The sequence below is a fragment of the Xenopus laevis genome, chromosome 4L, assembly GCF_017654675.1.
Source record: "Xenopus laevis strain J_2021 chromosome 4L, Xenopus_laevis_v10.1, whole genome shotgun sequence".
In the NCBI taxonomy this organism is placed as follows: Eukaryota; Metazoa; Chordata; class Amphibia; order Anura; family Pipidae; genus Xenopus; species Xenopus laevis.
Window position 1 is genome coordinate 133050528 of NC_054377.1, and position 27259 is coordinate 133077786.

Consider the following 27259-nt stretch of genomic DNA (forward strand, 5'->3'; position numbering starts at 1 on the left):
GCCCAATCAGCCCACATAGAGGCCCAAACAGCCCCCACCAGCCCACTAAATACTGACTTTCTATGGGATCTTATAGCAGCCCCTCTGGCATTTGCCAGAACTCACAGATTGCCAGTCCGGACCTGAGGGCGACTAGGTGACCATAGACCTAACAATTAAGATCTTTCCTGGAAAAGGTCTTTCCAGGAAAGATCGTTCGTTTCAATACACAAGTGTAGAGCTGAATCGTCAGATATACAGGTAGAAATTCTATGTATCTGCCGATTCAGCACTAACAATGGCCGATGTTCGGATTCCCAATAAAGACGTCCATTCAAAATTTTCCAGCCAGCCGAACTGACATGCCGACCGATATCAAAGTTTTCTGCCAATATCGGTCAGCTTGTCTCTCACCATACACGCACTGAATATTGTATGATATTATTGGTGCATCTATGGCCACCTTAAGTGCCACCCCAGCCTTTGCCCTCATACAAACTACACCACATTCATAGGGGAACGTGCAAGTCTTTGCTCTCCATTCTTAGATGGAGCATTGCTGGCATGTAATAAGGGGGGATGAGGATGTTCTGGAGAGTTATTAGGTTGACCAGCCTGCTTAATAACAATATAATACACAAAAGCCATGAATATCTTGTATATTATATCCTTATAAACGGTGAGTTCTGATGTCATTTCGTCACATGACTCACTGAAACTTGTGTATTATAATAAATAAAGTACCCCTGCTGCAAAATATGAGGATATTAGAAGTTACCTCTGAGTTCCATGACCTGTATAAAAACACTCGGCCTTCGGCCTTGTGTTTTTATATGGTCATGAAACTCCTCGTTAACTTATAATATCCTTATATTTTACAAGAGGGGGTACTTTATCCACCATATCAATGCCAGTCGCTACCATCCAACTAAAAGCTACAGAAACAACTGCACCTTTAGATAAAGGAATGTAAAAGGGATAATGTTAAGAAAGTGCCCTGGAAATGCCAATGGCGGCTTGCCAATTGACAAGGTTAAGATTGACCAGAGCGGCTGCCATGGTTTTCTTACATTAAAGTAACAGTAACATCAAAAAATGTAATTGTTTTAAAGTAATAAAAATATAATGCAGTGTTGCCCTGCACTGGTAAAACTGGTGTGTTTGCTTCAGAAACACTACTATTGTTTATATAAATAAGCTGCTGTGTAGCAATGGGGCAGCCATTCAAAGGAGAAAAGGCTCAGGTTACACAGCAGATAAGCTCTGTAGAACATAATGGTGTTATCTGTTATCCACTATTAAACCTGTGCCATATAGACTTTTTTCAATTTCTGCCATTGCTACACAGCAGCTTGTTTATATGAACTATAGTAGTGTTTCTGAAGCAAACACATCAGTTTTACCAGTGTAGGGCAACAGTACACGATATTTTACTTTAAAACACTTTCATTTTTTGGTGTTACTGTTCCTTCAATGCCTCAGCTTTGCCCTAATTGGACATTTCATTACTGAGCTTAGGGACCCACTCACAATATCTAGTACACAAAAAATAGAAATGTCACAATATAAGGCTGATTAGTAATTAATACAGATAATTACTACATGGCAGCACAGAAACCAGTGCAATTAGCATCAGAATTTAATAATCAGCCCTGTAGCATCAGCTTATATTACAGACCAACCTCATTTTCTGCTGGATAATTAGTGACGAGCCCTAAGCTTAGCTTCTCAACAGCTGCTCAGAGCCCACTGAGCATGTGAGTGTCACAGACACTTTCCAAGATGGTGACCCCCTGTGACAAGTTTGAAGTCCTGGATCATTGCTGCTATTGACAAGCTGAAACTTTGGGCTGGTGCAATAAGTTCAGTATATAAAATATGGCATTTTAAGATATATTTACTTTTAGGGTTTCCTTCTCCTTTAATGCTGACCCTTGAGCTCAAGGGGGAGAGCAGATTGTTCCAATTACAGCAAATTGACTAAATATGCCGCATCTTGAACCTCCGAGCTTCCGTCTTACAGAATCTCCAGCTCCGTGTGTGCAGAAGCAGAGGGAAGCGACTAAACTGCTCAGCCAATGAGAGCTTGCAGCTCCCCTGTTACAAAGTATAAAGGCAAGACTAGATCCTGCTATGTGATACGAAGCTTTACAATGTGGGTCGCAATCACACACAGAGAATAGTTATAGGATTTTACTTGCCCAACAGGTACTATTATCCTTTTCTCATATCGCACCAACATATGCTGTAGTACTTGAGGTTGTTCACCTTCCAACACTTTTTTCAGTTCAGACTTTTTCCAATTACTTTTTATTTTCTATGTGTGACTGTTTTTCTAATATTGAAGTGTAAAGTAGAGCCCTGCGCGGAACAAATTTGTTAAACCCAAACCCGACCCACACACCTACCCAATTGGACCCACAAGTCCCTTATCTGCAACTCGATCCGCTGACCATCAAGAAACAGGAAGTGCTGCCATTGTGACGTCATTAGAAGTAGCCATGATCTGGGGTGGAAGGCGTAAACCAGGAAGTGATTTCATTGTAAACCGGACGTGACATCATTAGACGTAGGCGTGATCAGAAAAAAAGTCTTAAACCGGGAAGTGATTTCATTGTAAACCAGAAGTGACACCACTAGAAGTAGGTGTGATCAGAAAAAAAGGAGTAAAACCCCGGAGAACCTCCGACCCGTGTCTATACCTGCTCCCGAAACTTCTACCTGCAACCTGTAGGGCAATGCAGGTTTTTGCAGGTAACTGGCGGGTACCCGACCCGCTGCAGGACTAGTGTAAAGTGTCATTTTCCACCTTCTAAAGCAGCTCTAGGGGGGGCTGTGGAGTCGATGTATAAATCCTTAAATTCTGACTCCTCATTTTATGGTCCCTCCAATTTAGACTCAAACTCCTGTTTTTAAAGGAACAGTAGCACCAAACTCTGAAAGTGTATCAAAGTAATTGAAATATATTGTACTATTGCCCTGCACTGGTAAAACTAGTGTGTTTGCTCCTGAAACTCTACTATAGTTTATATAAACAAGGCATGGGGGCAGCCATTCAAGCTGGAAAAAAGTCACAGGTTACATAGTACATAACAGATAAACTCTGTCCAATACAATTGTGTTTTATCTGTTATTTGTTATGTAACCTGTGCAAAAACACAGCTTTTACCAGTGCATGCTAACATCATATCTTAATGCCTTTAAAACACTTTCATATTCTGGTGTTACTGTTCCTTTAATATACAAATGTATTCTCCATGTTAAGTACACAACATACAAAGCATTTAATCACTGGCAAAGATCATAAATATAAACAGCCTCCTTTGGTAATTCTAAATCAAAGTCAAACTACATAAAGCAAAAACAACTTATATGTTAATTGAACCTGACATATAAATACAATCCAAAATTAACTTAAGTATTACTTCTGCCGTATCCTCCTTCTTAGAAGCTCTTAATCCTGATTTGATTATTTTCAGTGTTTGCATTAAAAGTTATTTGAAGTCAAAGCCGCAAAAAATGTACCGACTCGGACACCTGATACCCAAAATTGCTTCTGACTCTGACCCCACTGCTCTGTTGTTTATACAGAGGGCTGCCAATCTGCCTGTGTTTGAAAAAAAAAAAAGTACTCCAGAAATAACAAAATCCATAGATATTTCCTATTTATAACAATAGGCAAGATTAGTCGCCCAGTGACAAAGCGCCTCTTCTTCAGGCTACTAATCTCCCCTAAATGCCTTCCCACCGGGTAGAATGTAAATTGCCGGCGGGATGGCACTCAGAACGCTTCATTTTCTGAAGTCGCCCAAAGTTGCGTCAATAGGAAACTTCAGATGACTTCGGAAAGCTGAATCGATCCGAGTGCCATCACGTAGGCCATATACGCTCTATGCGGCAGGAAGGCATTTAGGGGAGATTAGTCGCCCGAAGAAGAGGCGCTTTGTCACTGGGCGACTAATCTTGCCTATTGTTATAATTAGGGAATATCTATGGATTTAGTTTTTTTTTTTTTTCAAATTATAACAATAGGCAAGTGACAAAGCCCAGTGACAAAGCGCCTCTTCTTCGGGCGACTAATTTCCCCTAAATGCCTTCCCGCCGCATAGAGCATATATGGCCGATGCCATGGCACTCGGATCTCTTCAGCTTTCCAAGGTTTCCTACTGACGTAACTTCGGGCGACTTCAGAAAATGAAGCGTTCTGAGTGGCATCCCTCCGGCAATTTACATTGTACCCGACAGGAAGGAATTTAGGGGAGATTAGTCGCCCCAAGAAGAGGCGATTTGTTGCTGGGCGAATAATCTCCCTCAGTAGCCTCGTGTGCCACTGCCCTAAAGGCAACGCAGTCAGAAAATAACCAAACATTTGTCACAAGACGCCGTTAGGCTGATCAGAAACACGAGCAAACATATATAATGCAGGGAATATTTGCTGAGAAAGACACTTTCTGACTCTTACCGGCAGCCTCGAACGTCAGAGAATTAACAAAGCAGCACTGTATGGGACGTGGGGGAAACCAAAGCAAGAGAAAATATATAATAAACTCATTTTATACCTAAAATAGACAGAGGGCTTGTTGATTTAAATACTAAGGGTTTGTTCTGGTGCAGTTCTGTTGGGTCACCTATATACTGCTCTTGTTCTGGGGTTTATTGTTACTTATAACCCTCACCTGACTATCAAACAATGTCTTATCTATATTTATTTTTAAAATGAAATTAACAAAAGTAAGATCGAGACCAACCTTACTGTGAATGATGTCTAAGGCAAGGAGATTTCAATGACATGAGTTCTTAATGCACAAACAACGTGGATACAATCGATGGTACCACCTAATGTGGAACACTCACCTTCCACCAATGATGCACATGAATAGATTCACTTTCCTACTTATTAAAGGAGAAGGAAAGGCTAAAACTAAGTAAGCTTTATCAGAAAGGCCTATTCAAATACACCAGTAAACCATCAAAGTAATGTTGCTCTGAGTCCTCTGTCGAAAGAAACACTGCATTTCTTTCCTTCTATTGTGTACACATGGACTTCTGTATCAGACTTCCTGTTTTCAGCTTAAACCTCCAGGGCAGGGCTTGAGCATGCTCAGTTTGCTCCTCTCCCCCTCCCTCTCTGCTGTAATCTGAGCCCAGAGTGATGAGTGAGCAGGGAGAGACTCAGGCAGGAAGTGATGTCACACCAAGCCAATATGGCAGCTTCTATCCTAAACAAACAGAGAACACTTCAAGAGCTGTTTACTCCGGTATGGTAAAGCATTCTGCAGAATAAATAATGTTATAGCTTGCATTATTGTGGCTCATCTATTGGCAATAAACTGCTTCAGTAGCTTTCCTTCTCCTTTAAGGGTGTGGATCCTCCAGAAGCTGTGCACCTCACAGGATCAGGATCTCTCTCTCTCTCATATCAAAACCCTGGATTCCCATTTAACCACGGCATCCAAACACCATCAGAAAGGCAAGTATATAACACTTGGCTAATTCATAGGTTGCACATAAACTGGTACTGCCAATCCCCAGTTTCCAACGTTCTTCATCTATCACCATTGTGGCCATCCCATGGTCTTCCAGTTGCACCATAACATCCAAGATCTCCTGGAGACAAAAATAACGAATTGCTCGTCCCTTACCTACCACAAAGTCACCCCTTGGTTCCCCCAATAGAAGTATACCCCACTGTTTTACGGAGGAGGCTTTGAATTTCATGAAGCATTTTGTGGTGACATTGCACCACCCTATATCAAAGACCTATGGTCAAACCATCTGGTTCCCACCTACTAACGGCACCTAATGAGGCACAGCAGTGACGTGCACCTTTACAGTAATTTCAATTACATTTTAAAAGAGGCCGAAACACAGATGTTCTTTTTTTGCAGGACTCTCTGTAGTCACTGGAAGTTCCCTTAATTAGTTTCTAGCTGAGCAAGTCAGGCAGCAGAAATCTAAGCACTGGGATTGTTTATAGAACATTTGCCAGCCGGTATGGGCTCATAATGCAGGAAGCGAACCCTTCATACAGTCCCCAGGAGAGCACAGCTCTGAGTGATTCATCAGCCCAGACACCCAAAGGGAACGCACAAGGTAGACGCAGGTCTGGAAAAGGGAAGGGTGGAAAACACAAAATAGGCTCACGTTACATTCCCCAAGCAGAATAAAGTCATTTTTCAGAATAGTTTCCCTTTAATTAGGTACTGGTAGCAGACAGATGATCTTCTTTAATATCCAAATCGCATGTAATTCAGTGATCAGGGGCAGCAGCTGAAATTTCAAGGGCCTAATATGCGGCTCCTGACTATGCTAAAGGGTCATTTTAGATGTCATGATGGTGACAGAGCTGTTATTATTTAAATCAATCAGCTCCTGGTGCAAACTGCATGATGGGAAGAAGGATTTAAACAATTATATTATTTTTATTTTCTGCATTTATAAGAGTTGGCCTGTTGGTTACTGTATGCACAGAGCTATCTCACTGGACATTTGCATGTATACAGATAAATAGCACTTAGCATATTGTCTAAATTAGAGAGGAAGGGCTGGCAATGGCTTCCAATACAGTAAGGTTGAGCCCCAACTCAATGGGAGACCAACCTGTGGCCCTCCTGTGGTTCAGCTATCTCGCTCATTGTTAAAGGTCGCCTGTTAAGATAAAATATTTACCCCCACCAAAGGTGCAGGCTAATAGAGCCCGCACTCAAGTTATGGATAACAGTAGTTTTTTTTTTTTTTAAATTGCCCCCACCAGCGCTAGGACCACCTCACTGGGAGGGAGCTCCGGGTTTGAGCCGCCATGTTGGGGCACATGCATAATGAGTGAATGCTGCAATTGGTCATTATACTCATGTGAGTGACATTAGAAGCTCATAATGCGCATGTGCTTTGCACAACATGGCTTCTTGCACCAGGTGCCCCCTCGCAGTGTAGGTGTCCTTGCGTTGGTGGGGCCAATTTAACAAAAATGAAAAAGATAATAATGTTACCCCCATCCAGAGTGCAAGCTCTATTAGCCCGCACCTTTGGTGGGGGAAAATATTTTAGGGCAACTGGTGCCCTTTAAGGTTAAAAAAAAAAATCAAAACACATCCATTGAGTTATCCCACATTCCCCATCAAATGAATTGGCTTACAACGCCCACCCCAAGCCATTAGTGATCAAAGTAAATACAAGTTGACCCACTCCAGAACCTTGGCAATATCGATATAGCAATAATACATAACACACTCATGCCTGTGTTGTTTTTCAGATGACTATTGGACAGAAGCAGAATATTGAATAATTAATAGACGGAAGTGATCACAGATAAAAATGGGGCAATGTGCGAAGTGCTATGTTCTGTGCTTGTTGTATCTCTTTATATAAGGCACTATCTGAGCAACTTACTCAAAAGGTCACGCATGGATTAGATGAATATGGAGTAAAAAGTAGAAATCTTTATTGGTATAAACTACTCATGCCTGATGCGTTTCTTGTTGAGGACACAGAACCTATGACCAAGTGTCCTCGACACGAAACGCGTCAGGAATGAATAGTTTATACCAATAAAGATTTCTAATTTTTACTCCATATTTGTCTGATCCATGCGTGGCCTTTTGAGTGCCTTGTTCCGACTTCTTGTTTCCTTGTATACGGTTAATCCGCTCCCCTGAGTTGAGGGCCTGAGGCGGGAGCACCTGGTCCACCTACTCCATTTGGTGACTCTACTGGTGAAGTTTATGCTTGGATATACATGTTTGTTTTGCATTTATACTATCTGAGTAACTACCAGGGATAATGTGGTGCAACTGCACCGGTCTGCTCCTTGGTGGGGCCCTTCAGGAGATATGCCCAAGTGAAAATTTGGGCATCAGGTCAATAAGCCCTTGATTAGGCCTTGGACATTTAGCAGACCTGCATACAGGAAGTTCAGGATGTGGGAGGCACATGGGCATTCTATGGCATGCACCAAGCTTGCAGGTCATTCAAAAAGCTCTGGGTGATACAAGGAGCTTCTGGCAGGCCTTAAGTAAAGGGCCCTCTTGTGCCTGTGACAACACAATATTCAAAAAAAATCTGACACAAAGAGCAGTTACAGCACTTGAAATGCACTATTTGCACTGTTAGGGCTCCTAGAATGTTGCAGATTCCATTAGCCAACATGGTGAAAAGAGAGGGAGGAATGGATGACTAGACAAGCATAACACAGTCACATCCAAGGCTGATATTATTTCACTTTTAATATAAGAGCGACTTGTTTCTAAGAAATTTTGACCCTTCAAAATTTAAACACAAGTTCCATCCAGACAATTTAGCAGGATATCAATGGAAAGCAGAAAGTAGAGTCATCAGTTTACAAAATGGTGCAGTTCCACACCCGACTGTGTCTATAAAAAGCATCGACGTCCATATCACAAATTCATTCAGCAATAAATAACCAAATCCTTTACATTCATGATGAAAAATGGTATGGGCACCAGGCCCACGGACACTCTCACGGTCTGCTCAGTGAATCTTTAGGAAATGCGGGACAGTGTAATTAAAGAGCAGAAAGTCCATCTTGTACAAGTTGAAGAGTCTGCGCTGGTAGAAGAGCGGCACAGTCTTGAAGAACTCGGCAGCCATCCCATCTGTGGTCCGTGTTGTTTTGGAAGATGATGGAAATTTGAAGGAGTCTCCGACTCCAATAAGCTGCAACAAATACTCAGCATCATCTTCCAGCGTTTCATACTTTCCTACAACATCATAATGGATGATGCACGGATGACAAAGAGAATGCACCCTCTCCCAGTGTTCATTAAAAGGTTCCTCCCTTTGGGTCACCGGGTCCACAAGGTAGTACAAGAACTCCTCAAAGGTGACATCATTGCCGTGCTCCAGGGCCTCTACAGAGGGATCCCTACGATGACGTTCAATGATCTTGGTCCCATATCGCTTGTGAAAGGCTGTGTTATACGTGCGGGTAAACTTGTTCCTGTATGCGGACACCAGCCTCTCAAATGGCTCCCTCACAAAAATAAACTTGAGGTAGTTCCTTAGCCGGTAATTGATTTCTGGGGTGCTGAACTCAGAGAGCAAGCGAAGGTTTGAGGGAATGTGAGCTTCGTTTGCCGGGATGAGAGACGGGTCCTTATACTTCCCCTGACCAGTGAGGACCATCATGACCCTCTTCCAATTGGTACAGGCTACCTTTGGTACATAGCAGTACAGAAGTCCATGGGTGTCATCCACAACAAGGTGTTTCAGATCATCAGATGTCAGGACTCGGCGCTTCCTTGTGTAAGTCTTACAGGTGCTGGCCAGCAGCTCCCGGCGCCTCTGATGCTTTGCTTGGATAGAGGAGGGCTCCAACTATGGGAGGGAAAAGGAAAATTATTTCTTTCATTACGATCATATCAAAATAATTATTACACTGTCATTAACTGTGCAGAGTGCAGCAGAGGATCGCCAACAGGAGAACCAAAATAAGGAAGCTTCAGGTGAAGGATTTCTACTCAACTGCAATGATGCTAGAATTGTGGGTCAAAATGCTGGATAAGAAATGGTGAATTGCACCTAAAATTACACTTTGCACACAGTCTTTGTGGTTGTAAATGTCCCTTTATATGGGCAAATTTTCTGGACATCTGCTTGTCCAATAGCTCATTCCAAAACCAAGAGTATTGGTTATTGCTCTGTTTGATGCTAAACATGCCTTTATTGTTATTGTATTCTTCTGGGAAGGGTTACTCTAGATCAGGGATCCCCAACCTTTTTAACCTGTGAGCCACATTCAAATGTAAAAAGAGTTGGGGAGCAACCCAAGCATGATACCAAAATAAGAGGTGTGATTAGCTATCTAGTAACCCCTATGTGGATGGACTCGCTCTATATTTTTATGCAATTAGAATTTTCCTCCAAGCCTGGAGTTCAAAAATAAGCACCTGCTTTGAGTCCATTGAGAGCAACATGTTACTAGTGAGACATTGGTTGGGGATCACTGCTCTAGATGTTGGAATGTTTTTGGGGAGATTTGCTTCCATTTCTAGGTAATGGATTGGGCATATTCCAATTCACACCACAAGTGTTCAGTTGAGTTGAAGCTGGAGCTCTGTGCAGACCAGTCAAGTTCTTCCTCTATCTTCTCTGAAAATCCATTCTGTATGGACATGCTGTGCTGAAACAGGAAAGAGCCTCCTCACAAAGTAGAAAGTAGTATGGACCTATAATGGCATAATATAGTGGCGCAGACATGTGTGCTGAGTAGGCAATTACAACTATGTTTCCACATACTTTTGGTAGATGTGTGTGTGCTGGGCAGGGGGAAGTTGCTCCATCCCACCACAGTTCAGCAGGGCAAGGAATGTCTAGGGACCGGGCACACCCTGCATAGATAACTAAAATCTATACTGCCTGCCGTGAAGTAACCCTTATTCTCTGCAGTTTTTGGCTCAAGCAGTTAAGCGTTCAAACAGCTTCAATTAAATCAAGTAAAGTGCCTAGTATTTTGAGCAAATTTCATAAGACAGCTATAGAGCAACCTACATTTTAGCCCCAGTGAGCATCACTAGACAGTGTCATAACTAGGGGACCCAACGCAGTACAGTGGGGGTTGGTCGGGTGCAGTAGCACCCACTACTCCCCCAATGGTTATGCCACTGTCACTAGATGTAGTTACCCCGTTTCTTTGATCCTGATTGAAAATAAACTGCAGTCAGTGGTGTGAGTTACTATGCCCCACAGCAAAATAATTGTAATACCTCCCTACACTTTGGGAAAAGGATAGTTTTCACAAATATATACCGACAGCCTCCTGGACCCCCCAGTTGATGTAGGGTTTGTTTTTTCTATTAAGTTACAGCCCTGGCTGCAGTCAATCCCTCACTCACACATCTGCAACAACCTGCAGCCACTAGATCCACAGAACTGTACAAATGTTTTTCTTTTTTCTGTTAAAGGGATCCTGTCATCGGAAAACATGTTTTTTTCAAGATGCATCAGTTAATAGTGCTACTCCAGCAGAATTCTGCACTGAAATCTGTTTTTTCAAAAGAGCAAATTGATTTTTTTTTTATATTTAATTCTGACATAGGCTAGACATTTTGTCAATTTCCCAGCTGCCCCCAGTCATGTGACTTGTGCCTGCACTTTAGGAGAGAAATGCTTTCTGGCAGGCTGCTGTTTTTCCTTCTCAATGTAACTGAATGTGTCTCAGTGGGACATGGGTTTTTACTATTGAGTGTTGTTCTTAGATCTACCAGGCAGCTGTTATCTTGTGTTAGGGAGCTGTTATCTGGTTACCTTCCCATTGTTCTTTTGTTTGGCTGCTGGGGGGGGGAGAAGGGAGGGGGGGGTGATATGACTCCAACTTGCAGTACAGCAGTAAAGAGTGATTGAAGTTTATCAGAGCACAAGTCAAATGACTTGGGCAGCTTGGAAATTGACAATATGTTTAGCCCCATGTCAGATTTCAAAATTGAATATAAAAAAATCTGTTTGCTCTTTTGAGAAATGGATTTCAGTGCAGAATTCTTTTTCCCATGACAGTATCCCTTTAAAAATATGGATATGAGATACCCCAACACACAAGCATGAGGGTCTGGAGAGCACAGTCAGTGCGTTAATCACCTTATCTCCTGTATCACCTTATCTCCGGAGCTGTACAGCATCAAGTCATTACTCCTCTGACTTCTGCAATGGAAACTAGAAAATAACATAATGGCATCAGATACCAGTCATAGTGAATGCTCACCCACCTGCGTGCTGTCATAAAGGGATTGTAAGGGACTTCTTCTGGGCTTTCCATGCCATCTTCCACCCAAGAACTGCTCTTCAGCTGTAATGGGAGAGGAAGTGAAAATAGGTCATTAAATGGACCAATATTATTATTTTGTGTGTAGGTTACTTAGATGTCAGAGCAGTTCTTAAATAAACCCCAGCTAAGTGGCTCCAGATACACTGTTAGATTAGATCAGGGGTGCCCAAAAGGTAGATCTGGATCTAGACCTTTAGCTGGTGATCAGTAGATCTCAAGACACTGCCAACAAATGGCTTGTCTAAATCACCCTCCTGTTTCATGTTTCTTATTCAGATATTTATTATGTTAAGGTTACATAAGAAATAGATGTTTACACATAAAAATGATAGTTTTATTCTCATAAATCAATATTTAAGTAATGTTTCCTATGGTACAGAATGCGAATGATACTTTTATGGATGTAGATCATAATGGGACATCATCACTAAATGTAGACCTCGCATTAGTAAAGTATGGGAACTCCTGGATTAGATCATGGCTGATTCCACTCATACAAATAAAAATCATTAAGGTTCCCAGTGCCATTATGTCAAAGGTAACATTTATATTAAAACGTGTTGGTTTCTTTAACAGCAGAAAAACAACAGCAGCATTATATACATAATAAATGTGTGTGCCAGGGCATGTCAGAGATGGAAAAAAGTCCAATAAAAAGGTTTTCTCACAACAACAAAAAAAAGAAGAAGAAGAGTAAGCCAACAGTGGGAAGATTGCATAGCCATTGCAAAAGATTTCAAAAGAATAATGGGTACAATATGGTGTAAAAAGTTCTACTGAGGGTGAAATTGCCCAAACTGACAAAACATGATCACACAAGGTATGGCTACATATTCCTTTCTTCTAGTAACGACAGTTAGATATATTTGTCTATTTCACCTCTATTGCCACACTGAGCCCTGACACAACCTTAAGATCACCAAAGCCACAGACTGACCTCCTAAAATACAACAGGTTGATCAGTATTTATCGAATGCTCTTGCTCTACTGCAGGAGTGCCCATACTTTACTAATGTGGGGTCTACTTTTAGTGATGTTGTCCTATAGTGATCTACATCCATAATATCACCATTAGCATTCTGTTCCATGGAAGATATTACTTAAATATTATATTGTTTTATAAGAGCATTTATATTTTTATATTTAAAAAACAACTATTTCTTATGTAACCTTAACAGAATAAATATCTGAATGAAAAGAATAAAATAGGATGGTAATTTAGTTTGTTTACAGGGTCTTGAGATCTACTGATCACTAACTAAAGGTCTACTGGTAGATCCCGATCTACCTTTTGGGCACCCCTGCTATACCCTCAGCAGTATTGATTTCCCACAAGCTATTAATCCTAGCTACTACTATAGGCACCATCTCTCTCTACTATACCTGCTATCCCACAGCCACAGTCCCTTCCCAGAGACTATTATCCACTGTTACTATAGGCACCATCTCTCCCTACTATACCTGCTATCCCACAGTCACACTCCCTTCCCAGAGACTATTATCCCACTGTTACTATAGGCACCATCTCTCCCTACTATACCTGCTATCCCACAGCCACACTCCCTTCCCAGAGACTATTATCCACTGTTACTATAGGCACCATCTCTCCCTACTATACCTGCTATCCCACAGTCACACTCCCTTCCCAGAGACTATTATCCCACTGTTACTATAGGCACCATCTCTCCCTACTATACCTGCTATCCCACAGTCACACTCCCTTCCCAGAGACTATTATCCCACTGTTACTATAGGCACCATCTCTCCCTACTATACCTGCTATCCCACAGCCACACTCCCTTCCCAGAGACTATTATCCACTGTTACTATAGGCACCATCTCTCCCTACTATACCTGCTATCCCACAGTCACACTCCCTTCCCAGAGACTATTATCCCACTGTTACTATAGGCACCATCTCTCCCTACTATACCTGCTATCCCACAGCCACACTCCCTTCCCAGAGACTATTATCCACTGTTACTATAGACACCATCTCTCTCTACTATACCTGCTATCCCACAGTCACACTCCCTTCCCAGAGACTATTATCCCACTGTTACTATAGGCACCATCTCTCCCTACTATACCTGCTATCCCACAGCCACACTCCCTTCCCAGAGACTATTATCCACTGTTACTATAGGCACCATCTCTCCCTACTATACCTGTTATCCCACAGTCACACTCCCTTCCCAGAGACTATTATCCCACTGTTACTATAGACACCATCTCTCCCTACTATACCTGCTATCCCACAGTCACACTCCCTTCCCAGAGACTATTATCCCACTGTTACTATAGGCACCATCTCTCCCTACTATACCTGCTATCCCACAGTCACACTCCCTTCCCAGAGACTATTATCCACTGTTACTATAGGCACCATCTCTCCCTACTATACCTGCTATCCCACAGCCAAACTCCCTTCCCAGAGACTATTATCCACTATTACTATAGGCACCATCTCTCCCTACTATACCTCCTGTCCCACAGCTACAGTCCCTTCCCAGAGACTATTATCCACTGTTACTATAGGCACCATCTCTCCCTACTATACCTGCTATCCCACAGTCACACTCCCTTCCCAGAGACTATTATCCACTGTTACTATAAGCACCATCTCTCCCTACTATACCTGCTATCCCACAGTCACACTCCCTTCCCAGAGACTATTATCCACTGTTACTATAGGCACCATCTCTCCCTACTATACCTGCTATCCCACAGTCACACTCCCTTCCCAGAGACTATTATCCACTGTTACTATAGGCACCATCTCTCCCTACTATACCTGCTATCCCACAGCCAAACTCCCTTCCCAGAGACTATTATCCACTATTACTATAGGCACCATCTCTCCCTACTATACCTCCTGTCCCACAGCTACAGTCCCTTCCCAGAGACTATTATCCACTGTTACTATAGGCACCATCTCTCCCTACTATACCTGCTATCCCACAGTCACACTCCCTTCCCAGAGACTATAATCCCACTGCTATTGCTTAAGACACATCTCCAGTACCATATGGTATTATTAAGGGACACTTGTTAACTAATGACCTGGTATATTGGGGACAACTCTAATTTAGGGCTTGAACCCCCTGCAAATCAAAGTCTTTGTTACTACAGAAAATTTGGTGCCTGCTTTTCTCTACTGGAGCGTTCAGCAAAGTCCCCATAGGAGTTTGAAGATGCTGTACATAAGCAATAGGCGGATTTAAAATTATCAGGTTCTGGGGACAATATTGCAGCAAATAAAAAAGGCAAATAAAAAGGCTCAGTATTCCTTTAACAGCAAACAAACCTTTGGGGCAGTGTCCCTGGCATCTGGTAAATATCCACAGGAAGAAATCACAGTCACAGACCCCACATTACTCCTCACATTACAAAGAAACCATTCACTGCATGTTAATGAGAGCACAACTCCACAGGGAGAATGGAACATGTGTATATCCCCTTCCCAATGAAAATATATTATAAAATACTTATAGTACAGGGCACATAAACCTCACACCAAAAGTAGCCTTGTTTAATTAGTATTAGTATTGCTTCCCTACAGCCAGTCACCCAGATCCATGTCCTAATACCAGTAAAGGCAGATATATATTTTAAACTGGTTCCTGGTTTGTTCCTCAGTGTATATCCAACGCTGGCTGCCCAAGCCATAAGCCCAAATGATCTCTTGGCTTTTGTCCTGCACTTTGTTCTCTTTAGTGATGAAACCGCATTCCTTGTTGCCTGTCTATAGACAGGGGCTCAGCATTTCCCAATAGGACACAGATGCCCATGTTGCGTGCAACCTCATAGCTCTACGTTCCTTCCGTAAGGACTTTTATCCCTCTCAAGCTGGTGGGGGGGGGGGGGCTCGCGGTCCATCAGGAATCTGGCTTCACATCTGCATCTGATTCTCCACTAAACCAAAAGCAAATGTGTACGGGGGGGGGGGGAGTGCACTGCTTGTAACCTATAAACAACTGGGAAACCATGGACAATGCAAGTTCCGCATGGGCAAACAGAAAAAATAATAATACAAACTATATTCCAGACTAAAGGGGACAATATACTGTAAATATATCTACTGAATAGCCAATGACAATAAGGGCAGGACTCCACTGACAATTCCGGCGCGATCCGACGCGCCGCGCAAAAACGCAGGCGCCACGTCGGATGTGACGGAAATAAGGTAATTCTATTGTCAGACCCAACATGCCGCCTACGTTTTTGCGCAGCACGTCGGATCCCGCCGGAATCGTCCGTGGAGTCCTGCCCTTAGGTGACAGTTTTTGGTAGTATCACTTTGTACAGTCTAAGGCTGTTCATCTTCCAAATTCTTTTTTCTTCTTTTTTTTTTTAGTTCAGTTGTTTTGAAGTTGTTCACCAGAGATAAAGACATTTTTTTGCTTTCCGTTTTATCATATTTTTTTTTTTTTTAGTTTTCCAAAATTTAAGTTTAATTTACATGTCTCTGGTGTTTGCGTCTGGCAGCTCAGTAATTCAGGCGCAGGTTCTGAATGGTTACAATTTGCTCCATTAGTTGATCCATTTCTCAGCAGCATCTCTGGAGTATCAGCAACTATTGTATCAATTCTAACAGCTGCCTGTAATGAAACCCAGGGATTCTGCTCAGCAGGGACAAAGATAAGAAATGTATCAACTAAATGTATTAAATCAGAATGGTAACAGAGTCAGCGACATCCCCCCCAGAGCAGCTTCAGAAAAGAAGGTAAATAATGAAACTTTAAACTTCAACATTAGAAGAACAGTTACAAATAGAAAATATAAAGTAATTGAAAAAAGTCTTTATTTCAGGTGAATCTGAAAACAACTGAAAAAACTGATAGAAGGTGAAAAACCCCTTTAAACAGGATATTAACACCTCTTGTTATTTCATACATTTATAAAGTGCCACTATAGTCTGTATTAGTGATGGGCGAATAAATTTGTTTCGCCGCCGGCGAATAAATTCATGAAACTGTGGCAAAAAAAACAATTTCAACATGTGTCTGAATAGACGATCCTGTCAAAACGATCAAGCAACAACATTATTGGAACGCCCATTAACTTTAAAAATTAGTTTTCGGCGAAACGGGACAAATTCGCCCATCACTAGTCTGCGTGCTATATGTAAGGGTTAATAACAAGCAACATTATTTTATTATTAACATGTATTTTTAGAGCACCAACATATTGCACAGTGCTGTAAAATAAATGTGTTTATACAAAGAATAAATAAATGTATAAATAAATCAATAAAAAAATAAATATATGTAATATATATAATAAGAAATATAATAGACTGATAGTAGGGAACAAGGTCCCACTCCCCAAGAGCTTACAACATAAATGAGCAGAGGTAAGAGTGACACGAGGTATTATGTAGCTGTATAGGGGAGTATATTGGAGAAACAGAATACATTCAGATAAAGACTTGTTACCTGAGCAACATTATGGAGCAGTGAGATGTGATGTGAGAAGGCTGGTGGGATATTGTAGAAATTGAGGATTTTGTAACCAAGTGAATAAGAGGCTGAGTGGTGTAGGTGTGGTGCAAAAAGTGAGTTATAATCGAACAATTGAAGTATATTATATCCAGGGATAGGGATTAAAGATGCTCCAAGTCCAGGATTCAGCTGAATAGTAGCACTTTTTACAAGATCCCATTGAATCCTAAATTGTCAGCCAAAGTGAGCCCTTACAGCAGTGGCTTCCAAGCTGTGGGGCTACTTCTACTACGGGGACTTGGAGCCATGAAGGACTTGGAGCCACGAAGAACTTGGAGCCATGAAGGCCAGCTATGAGGTCTTAGATTTGGTGGTGGAGAATTCTTAGCGGTTCTCCTAGATACACCTTCAGTCTGAACTTTAAATGAGATGTAAGGTGCAAATTTATTGTAGGTCCTAGATATTATTGGCTAGTGAGGTAGAGGAGTCTTACGCTGACATATTGGCTTCTGAGGAAGTGACTAGCACAGTCATGAAACGGGCTAAACCGTGCTTTGCCCTGCATCCGATTTTTGTATTTAATGCTTTGATTTTGTTATACAATCAATGTCTTCCTATGTTTGACCACCTGACCTGAGTGGATTGGATCGGGCGGTAGCAGCCATTTGTCTGCCTCTCCTTCACGTGGTGCATTCCTGTACAGCGTGTTCTTCGTTTTCGGTCGGTGACATTTTGGATCAACCGTAAAAGGGCATAATTGGATGAGTAGAAAGTCACTGAACTGCAAGACCGCCAGTCAGCCTGAGGCAATGAAAGCTGGGGGAAGGCTATGGCTGAAGAAACACAAGGCCGGCCCATAATCAAGCGATGAGCTTTGCTGCAAACCAGAGTCAATGCTGTACCCAATAGTTACAATTGCACTGGATTGCTGTAGATATGCTTGAACTGTGGAGTTGTGATTGGTTCCCATGCAGGCATTTACTACTGGATAAGTGCAGTACAATTTGGAAGAGCAATGGTGAAAGACCATGAAAATCAGCATTATATTGATTGGGTGATGCATAGCCTAAACTGTAAATCCCAGCATGCATTGAGATGCAAACCATACCACTGCCCCAATTCATTTATTTGTCAGGCTGAAGCCAATACAAAATCCCTCTGAGGTCTTCAGAGTAATTGGAATTACTCTTCGGAGGGGGCTTTTTATCATTGATTTTCCACAACTGGCTCCAATTCTCACAACTGCCAACACTATAAAGTTTTACTAGCGATGGGGGGGGTCTCAGTAATGGAAGATATGGAATTGCGCAGAACATCAATAACCAATTACACTGCAGCAAACCTTAATGGTAAAGCAGCTTGTGATTCCCGACCATACAGAGTAATGGCTTGATTACAAAAAACACTTATCAGGACTTGGCTAGCAAGAGACCCTCATTTACAGCGACCCGAAAAGTAATTGGAATTCCGAGAGCCAGCGGAAATCAAATGTAAGATGATCAAGTTGTGAGGGGAATTTATTTCAGCCCCGTGATTACAAAAATGTCTTCCAAGGGGAAGCAAAAGGCAGCAGGAGACAGAGCAAACTCATAAACTGGGACAAGCCTGAAACTCATTCAAAGTGACACCGTTATTCTCTACCGAATGGAAAAAGACATAAATCCACAGACAGCAAATCTCACCCCCAGAGGCATCTGGATGTTCTCAGCCACAGCCTTCAAGAAATACAATACCTGATGCTGACAGGGGCGCAAGATAAATCTAGATAATAAAGGGGCTTTGTAAGCCTAATCTAACCTAGGTCCAGGTCCTGCATTTGCCTAGGTATTTACTTAATATTAAAACCTTTCAGTCTATCCTTTTCCATTTTATATGTGGCCCGGTGACCCCTCATTGGACCTGCTGAAGGATACCTAGAACCAAGTATATGGAGACTACCTTGCACAGCCATCATTTGGGGCAAGTTGACTGTCCTAAACAGTCTGAAGATCTCCTCAACTGTTCCTCAAGTAAATACAGCCTTTTTCCTTAATGATAGGGGTTATTAGTAGAGATACTGAATGATACTGCAACACTGCCCTTGACTCGTTGAGTGAGCAGCCATGTAGGCCAACATGTTGCACAAGTTTCTTCCATGTTAATGAGCATTCGCACTGTTCATACAGACATGAATGGCCTTCAGCCTTTTCTACTGCACAATTAATCATAGGAGACGTGGAGCCGAGTTGCTTCATGTGTTTGGGCCAAGCTCATACCAATAAGAATGCTCTTTTGAAGGAAGGAGAACATTCCAGGCTACAAATCAATTGATCTGGTTATACTGTATTACTGGGAGCCTGGAGGAACATGACACAGTGCAATGTCAGTTTAGGGAACCATCATTTCAGCATCATGATATTCCATGTTGCAGCTTATCCAGGAAAAAGCTTCTTCAAATATCAGCTTTAGTCATGCACGGGTGCATCAGAGACCCGTAGGATCCAAGGGTTGGGCAGGATAAGGTTACAATAGGGGTCTGTTGGTTTGAGTTTGGGTGGCAGCTCCAGATGCCAGTACAGCTGGACCTGCCACCTCAGCCATGACGCCCTCCTTTCAGCCTTTTGTCTGCAGCCCAAAACCCCTTGTGGATATCAGTATAGGGGGCCCCAAACTCTATGTAATATCAGCAGCAGGTTTGGGTCACAGGTAAAAGGTGAATAAATTCAGAGTGGGATTTTTCAAGGGTGGGATTAGGTCAGATTCATTTCCCAATGGATCCTGTTCCCTTAAAGGAGAAGGAAAGGTTAAAACTAAGAAAGCCTTATCAGAAGGGTCTATATAAATACACCAGTAAACCCTCAAAGTAATGCTGCTCTGAGTCTTCTGTCAAAAGAAAAACCACATTTCTTTCCTTCTATTGTGTACACATGGACTTCTGTATCAGACTTCCTGTTTTCAGATTAAACCTCCAGGGCTAGGGCTTGAGCATGCTCAGTTTGCTCCTCTCCCCTTCCCTGCTGTAATCTGAGCCCAGAGCTATGAGAGAGCAGGGAGAGACAGTCAGGAAGTGATGTCACAGCAAGCTAATATGGCAGCTGCTATTCTAAACAAACAAAGGGCTTCTAGAGCTGTTTACTCATGTATGGCAGAATAGATATAGCCTTATAGCTTGCACTATTGTGGCTAATCTATTGGCCTTGGTAGCTTTCCTTCTCCTTTAAAGGAGCAGCTTGTGATACAGGAAATAGTATTCCAAAATAAATTTGCATTTAGCCTTTTGTCAATCACTCGCATTGGCTTTCGAGTTATTTAACTTTTTGCCCTGTAGCTGTCCAGCTATGACTAAGCTTGTCGCTAAGGTCTTACTCAGCCTGCAACTGGGTAGTTTGTATGCTTGGAAGATGAACTCACAAACCATCATCATCATCATCTATTTATACAGCACCAGCAAGTTGCACAGGAATTTACACTAATGTATAACAAATAAGGGCCTTACATCATAAAATGGGAGCCCTGCTCACAAGAGCTTCCAATCTAAACAATTATCTAGGACGGAGTGCTCCAATGAAAGGCTGTCCAACTTCCAGCAGCCATTGCCATAAGTGTAAAGCAGGGCAACCGGTTTCCTGGCCCCCAGCAACAGGTCACACATCCCAGAAGACTCCCCAGCTTGCCAACCATTGCCCATATTTTCTCATGACACCAGCAAATTATATCTGAACCGTTGTATAAAACAGTAAAAGATTTACCAGCAGTCACACAGGTATAGAGTAATGTTTAACCCTATTGCAGATAACTCCTTATTCCCCCAATATGTTAGGCACCCACCCCCTTGCATCTTATTGGGCCCAGTGCAGAACAAACTGGGGAGGTGCCCAATGTATAGGTACCCCCCAGTAAATTTGGATTTTCATCTCCTTTAAAGGTGACTCCAGCTCTATAATGCCTTGGGATGCCTGGACCAGTGCAGAGAATGCTAAAAACAGCAGCCGTGTCTGTAATATTGCAGAATAGGGGACCCTATATCCTACCTGACCCAATGTTGCTGAAATGAATCACCTACTGTACCAAGGCCTATGCTGGGCGCCAATAGCTTTAGTTGTGGGGCTCAGCATCTTCTAGTTAATCCGGGGAATCTACAAACTCTGCTTCACAGATCAGTACAGCACACCTAGGTCTTCATATAAAAAAAACACACTGCCCCTTTTGTTCCCCATTAACAAGTGAAGTAACAACATACAGCAAATAAAATCGTTACCGTATGTCATATTGCAACATTAATATCATATTGCAACATTAATATCTGCAGAGAGAGATATCCGGGAGATATGTGGTTTGTCCCAGCAGGCCGAGGGAAGGAGGGTTTCTCTACGTTCCTCTAGTCACGGACATAAATCTGTTCCTTGTGAGAGAATTCTTGGGTTGGGCAGATTTCGAACATTAAGGGGATGCAGGAAATATTATATACATGACATATGTATGGGAATAGAACACAGCTTTAGTGATGTAGCTCATAAGCAGCCGTGGATACATAGACAAGGGGTGACTCGGTCCATTGACCCACCTCATCCAATCAGATGGCTGCTTTCACCCGCCCCAGGGAAATACTAGATGATGCATTTCTACACAAGTAACAAGTCTCTATAAATTAATGAACCGAGAAAGGAAAAAGGGCAGTGAGTGCCGCAGGGTTCAGCAACCAGAAATGTGCCACCGATGCATAAACTCCATAAGAAAGGAACTCAGCTACCCTTGGACTAAAGTGCTAGGGACAGATCTCCGTGCTGGAAAGTGCAGAGTATATATCAATCAGGTTGAGAGTAACTGTATCAGGGCTATCTCATGCCATGGATTCAGTCCACCTATGAAGAGTTCAGCTAATGCTCCTGAAGTCGTGCAATCATCGGCTGGGAGGAAAAACTATTTGATCAGTCTGATTTGACCCAACATGGGCAGAGATCCTCTTGTTTGGCAGTCTTGTTGCTCCCTGGTTGCTTGGGTAATCAAGCCCTAGAAACCAGATGCCAACTGAAAGCCAGAATGTAAATATTTAAAAAAAACAACACGGCCATGCTAATGCCAACAGCAGCTTGTGTCAAAAATCCCATTCATTAAAGTTAATATTCAACATTGCAGAATGTTTGCAGGCACAGACTTATAATGGCAGGTTCCTTTTAAGAGAACATACAAGAACATTCATATTTATTGGATTTATTGTAAATGCTGCCGACTTTCAAGTACTTTTAGGTCAATCAGCTGTATTTCAGTTCCATGTATGACAAAGCCTGCAGCACCCATGTACAGAGCTCTGGTTCAGCAATTCAGATTATTTTAGCCCAAGTTAGACATCCCAGTCCTGAAAGCCCAAGTTAGACATCCCAGTCCTGAAAGCCCAAGTTAGACAACCCCGTCCTGAAAGTTCAAGTTAGACATCCCCGTCCTGAAAGTTCAAGTTAGACATGCCCTTCCTGAAAGCCCAAGTTAGACATCCCCTTCCTGAAAGCCCAAGTTAGACATCCCCTTCCTGAAAGCCCAAGTTAGACATCCCCGTCCTGAAAGCCCAAGTTAGACATGCCCTTCCTGAAAGCCCAAGTTAGACATCCCCTTCCTGAAAGCCCAAGTTAGACATCCCCTTCCTGAAAGCCCAAGTTAGACATCCCCTTCCTGAAAGCCCAAGTTAGACATCCCCGTCCTGAAAGCCCAAGTTAGACATAACCGTCCTGAAAGCCCAAGTTAGATATCCCAATCAAAGCCCAAGTTAGACATCCCCGTTCTGAAAGCCCAAGTTAGACATCCCTGTCCTGAAAGCCCAAGTTAGACATCCCAGTCCTGAAAGTTCAATTTAGACATCCCAGTCCTGAAAGCCCAAGTTAGAAAAATCCCAGTTGCACCAGTCCATGAAGATTCAGGTTGGTTATATCTGTAATGAGCACCAACAACAGAACGGATCACAATAGTGCAAGTACAATAACAACACTATTTACCAGGATACTAACAACAACACTCCCTGGCACTTCTTTAGCGCAGCATTGAACGGAAACACAAAGCCCAGGACGGACATTTAAAGAGACTAAAACTCTCTTTTATTATTTTACCATGGTAATTGTTTATCGAAACTATGACGGATTAGTTCTCTTGTTATGTTTGCTCCGATTTCTATGAAGGAGCATCTGATTGAGCACTGCGTTTCAGTCTTGAATGAATTACCTTTGACAAACCCTTCTTAGACTACTCTGATATCCGTGCAGAGGGCATAGGGCAGGACCCTAGGGGCATAGGACGGCATCACTGAGTGCAAGCTGGGGTTAAAGGGGTGGTTTGCCTTTAAATTAACCTTTAATATGATTTAGAATGGCCAATTCTAAGGAACTTTTCCATTTATTTGCTTTCAAATGAGGGTCACTGACCCCATCTAAAAAAAACCAAATGCTCTGTAAGGCAACACATTAATGTTATTGCTACTTTTGATGACTCATCTTTCTATTCAGACCCTTTCCTATTCATATTGCAGTCTCTTATTCAAATCAATGCATGGTTGCTAAGGTAATACAGACCCTAGCAACCAGATTGCTGAAATTTCAAACTGGAGAGCTGCTGAATAAAAAGCTAAATAACTCAAAAACCACAAATAATTATGTATAGGTATGTTCTTGTGGTTTCTCCTTACCCTTAAATAATGTGGTTTTCCTTCAGAGAACGAATGTTGGAAAATTCCTAGCAGATTTTCTCCTGGTGCTTGGAATTAAATATTCATGCCCCAGAAATATCATGGGGGGCTGGATTTATAGCAGTCTCACAGAAGTCCATTCAAGGCTCAGCGAGAGGCCAGTCATCTGATGGCCACAGAGGGCTTTCTGGTCACGTTATTATTCCAGGTGCCTGCCAACAACTTTCCTGCCGCTGGATGCTTGCCTTTCATATTTATTTATTAACTGCTTAGGCACTGGAATGCCCCAAATAAAATGCCATTTCTCAATAACACTCATCCACTGGTGTCAGTAGAAATTGATACTTTCTCACTTAAATTCTACATAAAAATGGGGCTCATAACCTTATTTATAGTCAGGACTTAACTCTACTTTGAACAGGGTGTACTTCCCCTTTAAAACTGAAACTATATGGGCACATTGCATTAATATATGCACATACAAAACGGAGTTTGGCAAATGGCTGTAGAGTGAGGTGGTTTGTGGTGGACAGCAGGTACCTGGATTCAGGAAGCAAGTGGGTTCAATTATATGATGGTCAGGTCATCACTTCCTTTTGTCGAAGAGGGCGTCCGATCGGGTTGCGGACAGGCATGTGGAGAGTTAAATTGGTGGTTCACCATTAGGGCAGAGACACGGTCAGATTAGGGGAGATTAATCGCCTCTTCTGTGGGGAGTCAATCTCCCCGAACTATCTTCTGCCTTCCCGCCGGCTAGAATGAAAATTACGGGATGGCACTCGGGGCGATTTGTTTACGAAGTCGCACAAAGTTGCCTCACGAGGAAACATCGGGCGACTTCGGAAAACGAAGTGCTCCGAGTGCCATTCTGCCGGCGATTTTCATTCTAGTAAGCGGAAGGCAGTTCAGGGAGATTAGTCGCCCTGAACAAGAGGAGATTTGTCACTGGGCGACTAATCTCCTCGAATCTGCCCTTAAATTAACTTTTAGGGGCCGATTCACTAACTTTGAGTGAAGGATTCGAAGGTAAAAAACTTCAAATTTCTAAGTTTTTTTTGGGCTACTTTGACTATCGAACGGGCTACTTCGACCTTCGACTACGACTTCGAATCGAAGGATTCGAACTAAAAATCGTTCGACCATTCGATAGTCAAAGTACTGTCTCTTTAAAAAAAACTTCGACCCCCTAGTTCGCCATCTAAAAGCTACCGAAGTCAATGTTAGCCTATGGGGAAGGTCCCCATAGGCTTGGCTAACTTTTTTTGATCGAAGGATATTCCTAAAATCCAACGATTCGTTCGATTCGAAGGATTTTATCATTTGATCGAAGGAATTATCCTTCAATCGCGCTATCTGCGCTAAATCCTTCGATGTAGAAGGATTTTTATTCCTAGTCGAATATCGAGGGTTAATTAACCCCCGATATTCGACCCTTAGTGAATCGGCCCCTTAGTATGTTATCGAATGGTCAATTCTAAGCAACATTTCAATTTGTCTTCTTTGTTTTTTTGGTTTTTTTATAGTTTTTTTGATTATATGCCATCTACTTCTGACTCTTTACAACTTTTCAAATTCTCTGTAAAGTTACAGATTTATTGTTACAGCTACTTTTGATTGCTCCTGTTTCTTTTTAGGCCCTCTCCTATTTATTTTCCAGTCTCTTGATTCAGATCAGTGCATGGTTGCTAGGGTAATTTGGACCCTAGCAAGCAAACTGGAGAGCTGCCAAATTAAGCTAAATAACTCAAAAACCACAAATAATAAAAAATGAAAACCAAATGCAAATTCTTTCAGAATATCACTTTCTACATCATCATAACAGTTTAACTCAAGGGTGAAGTACCTGTTTTAGACACATGCAGGTCTCCATATAGATTATATTTATTGTCTATGGGCAGTGTTGGACTGACCCACCGGGATACCAGGAAAACTCCCGGTGGGCCCAGGAGTCAGTGGGCCTCTTGCTTCTATTTCATGGTCGTTCCCAATTTCTTTATAGGAAAAAAAAAGGCTTAATAATGGAAGACTAGAGTATAGTAAGTAGAGATAAAAGACTAGGAGAATAAAGAGGTTAAGTGAGGAGAGGAGGAATAATAGTTTGGAAAGTGGGCCCTCAGTCTAGGGTTTTCTGGTGGGCTCCAGGCATCCCAATGCAACACGGTCTATGGAGAGGAGTAAAGCTTGATACCTTAGCTGAGCAAAGAACATATACCGGTCCATCCACAAAACTGAATATAAATATAAAGAATATTCAGCGAGCACATTACGTTTGACTATTTAAAATAGAATGATAAGCGGAAGATCGAGTCTTATACCCTCAGTATAATTTTTCTCTTTAATGGTTAACCTTGAAACTGAAGAAGGGCAGTATTGTGTGGCGCTGCAGAACGGCTGCTCTAGACTGAGCTTACTGTAACTGGACTTTTTTTTTTTTCTCTTTTTGCTCGTTTGCCGAAAATAAAACTGTGGTCAGTTTCCCAACCGCAGCACCATCACCACGGTCTGAGCTCACAGGATCCCCGAGTCCCAATTTATCAAATTGCTGTGCAAATGTTTAGAGATACATGCGCGGCTCAGCTCCGGAGCTCTATTTTTGAAACAATAAACCTCATGGGTGTATGGAACCAGACACAGCAAATGATCCAACATTAAACCATTACTCACGTTACACTGGGAAGGGAATCTGGTTTCATCTAAAGCTCATCTACCTCCATACAGCCAAAACCTGACACCTCTGTTTTGTTTAACTCCCCACCTTCCTGACGCACATGAGCAAAATGTGGGAAGGGAGATGCAGGGGCAAACGCATATGTCCCCAACATTTTTTTACCCACATTAAAATGTAAAAAGAGTTGAGGAGCATCACAAGCATGAACAATGTTCCTGGGTGGTGCAAAATAAGGCCTGTGTTTGGCTGCCTTAAAGCAAAGAGGAATTCCATGACTATATACCAGAATAAGGCGGTGGCCATATTCTTTCACATAGGAACAATGGCTATACTCTGTTCATAAGTAAAACTACAAAGGAGACATTATAATGATACATTTTCCTTTGTGACCCATCTCCTGCTTTTCCTCATCTACAATAGTGTTGGGTGCATCTAGGGTTGCCACCTGCCCGGTATTTTACCAGCCTGACCAGTAAAAATGATGGTTGATGCCAATGTTAATAATAGGGAAAAAACAAATACATAGGAAATACAGAAAAGGTGGCAACCCTAGGTGCATCACATGTTCCCTTTCTAAAAAGTCCATGTTTGGCCTGAAGCAAGCCAGAATGGCCTCCACCACTTCAAGGATAATATAATATCACACCCAAAAGCCCAATTCTACGGAAGGAGACCTTTCTACAGCTTTTTGACACTATACAGACACCAATCAGTTCCATTTAATTCAACAGATAAACAAAAGCAGT

General features: G+C 42.2%; 1 protein-coding gene across 1 annotated transcript in view; it reads right to left on the reverse strand.

Moving 5' to 3' along the window:
• Positions 1 to 8183: 8183 nt before the first annotated feature.
• The window catches only part of chst13.L (carbohydrate (chondroitin 4) sulfotransferase 13 L homeolog), a gene marked incomplete at its 5' end in the record, with an annotated part of 30285 nt that continues 11209 nt past the window's right edge, over positions 8184 to 27259 (reverse strand). Inside the window, 2 exon segments of the mRNA NM_001087418.1 lie at positions 8184 to 9312; positions 11697 to 11776. Coding sequence (NP_001080887.1) covers positions 8467 to 9312; positions 11697 to 11776 — 926 coding nt within the window. The 3' untranslated portion in view covers positions 8184 to 8466.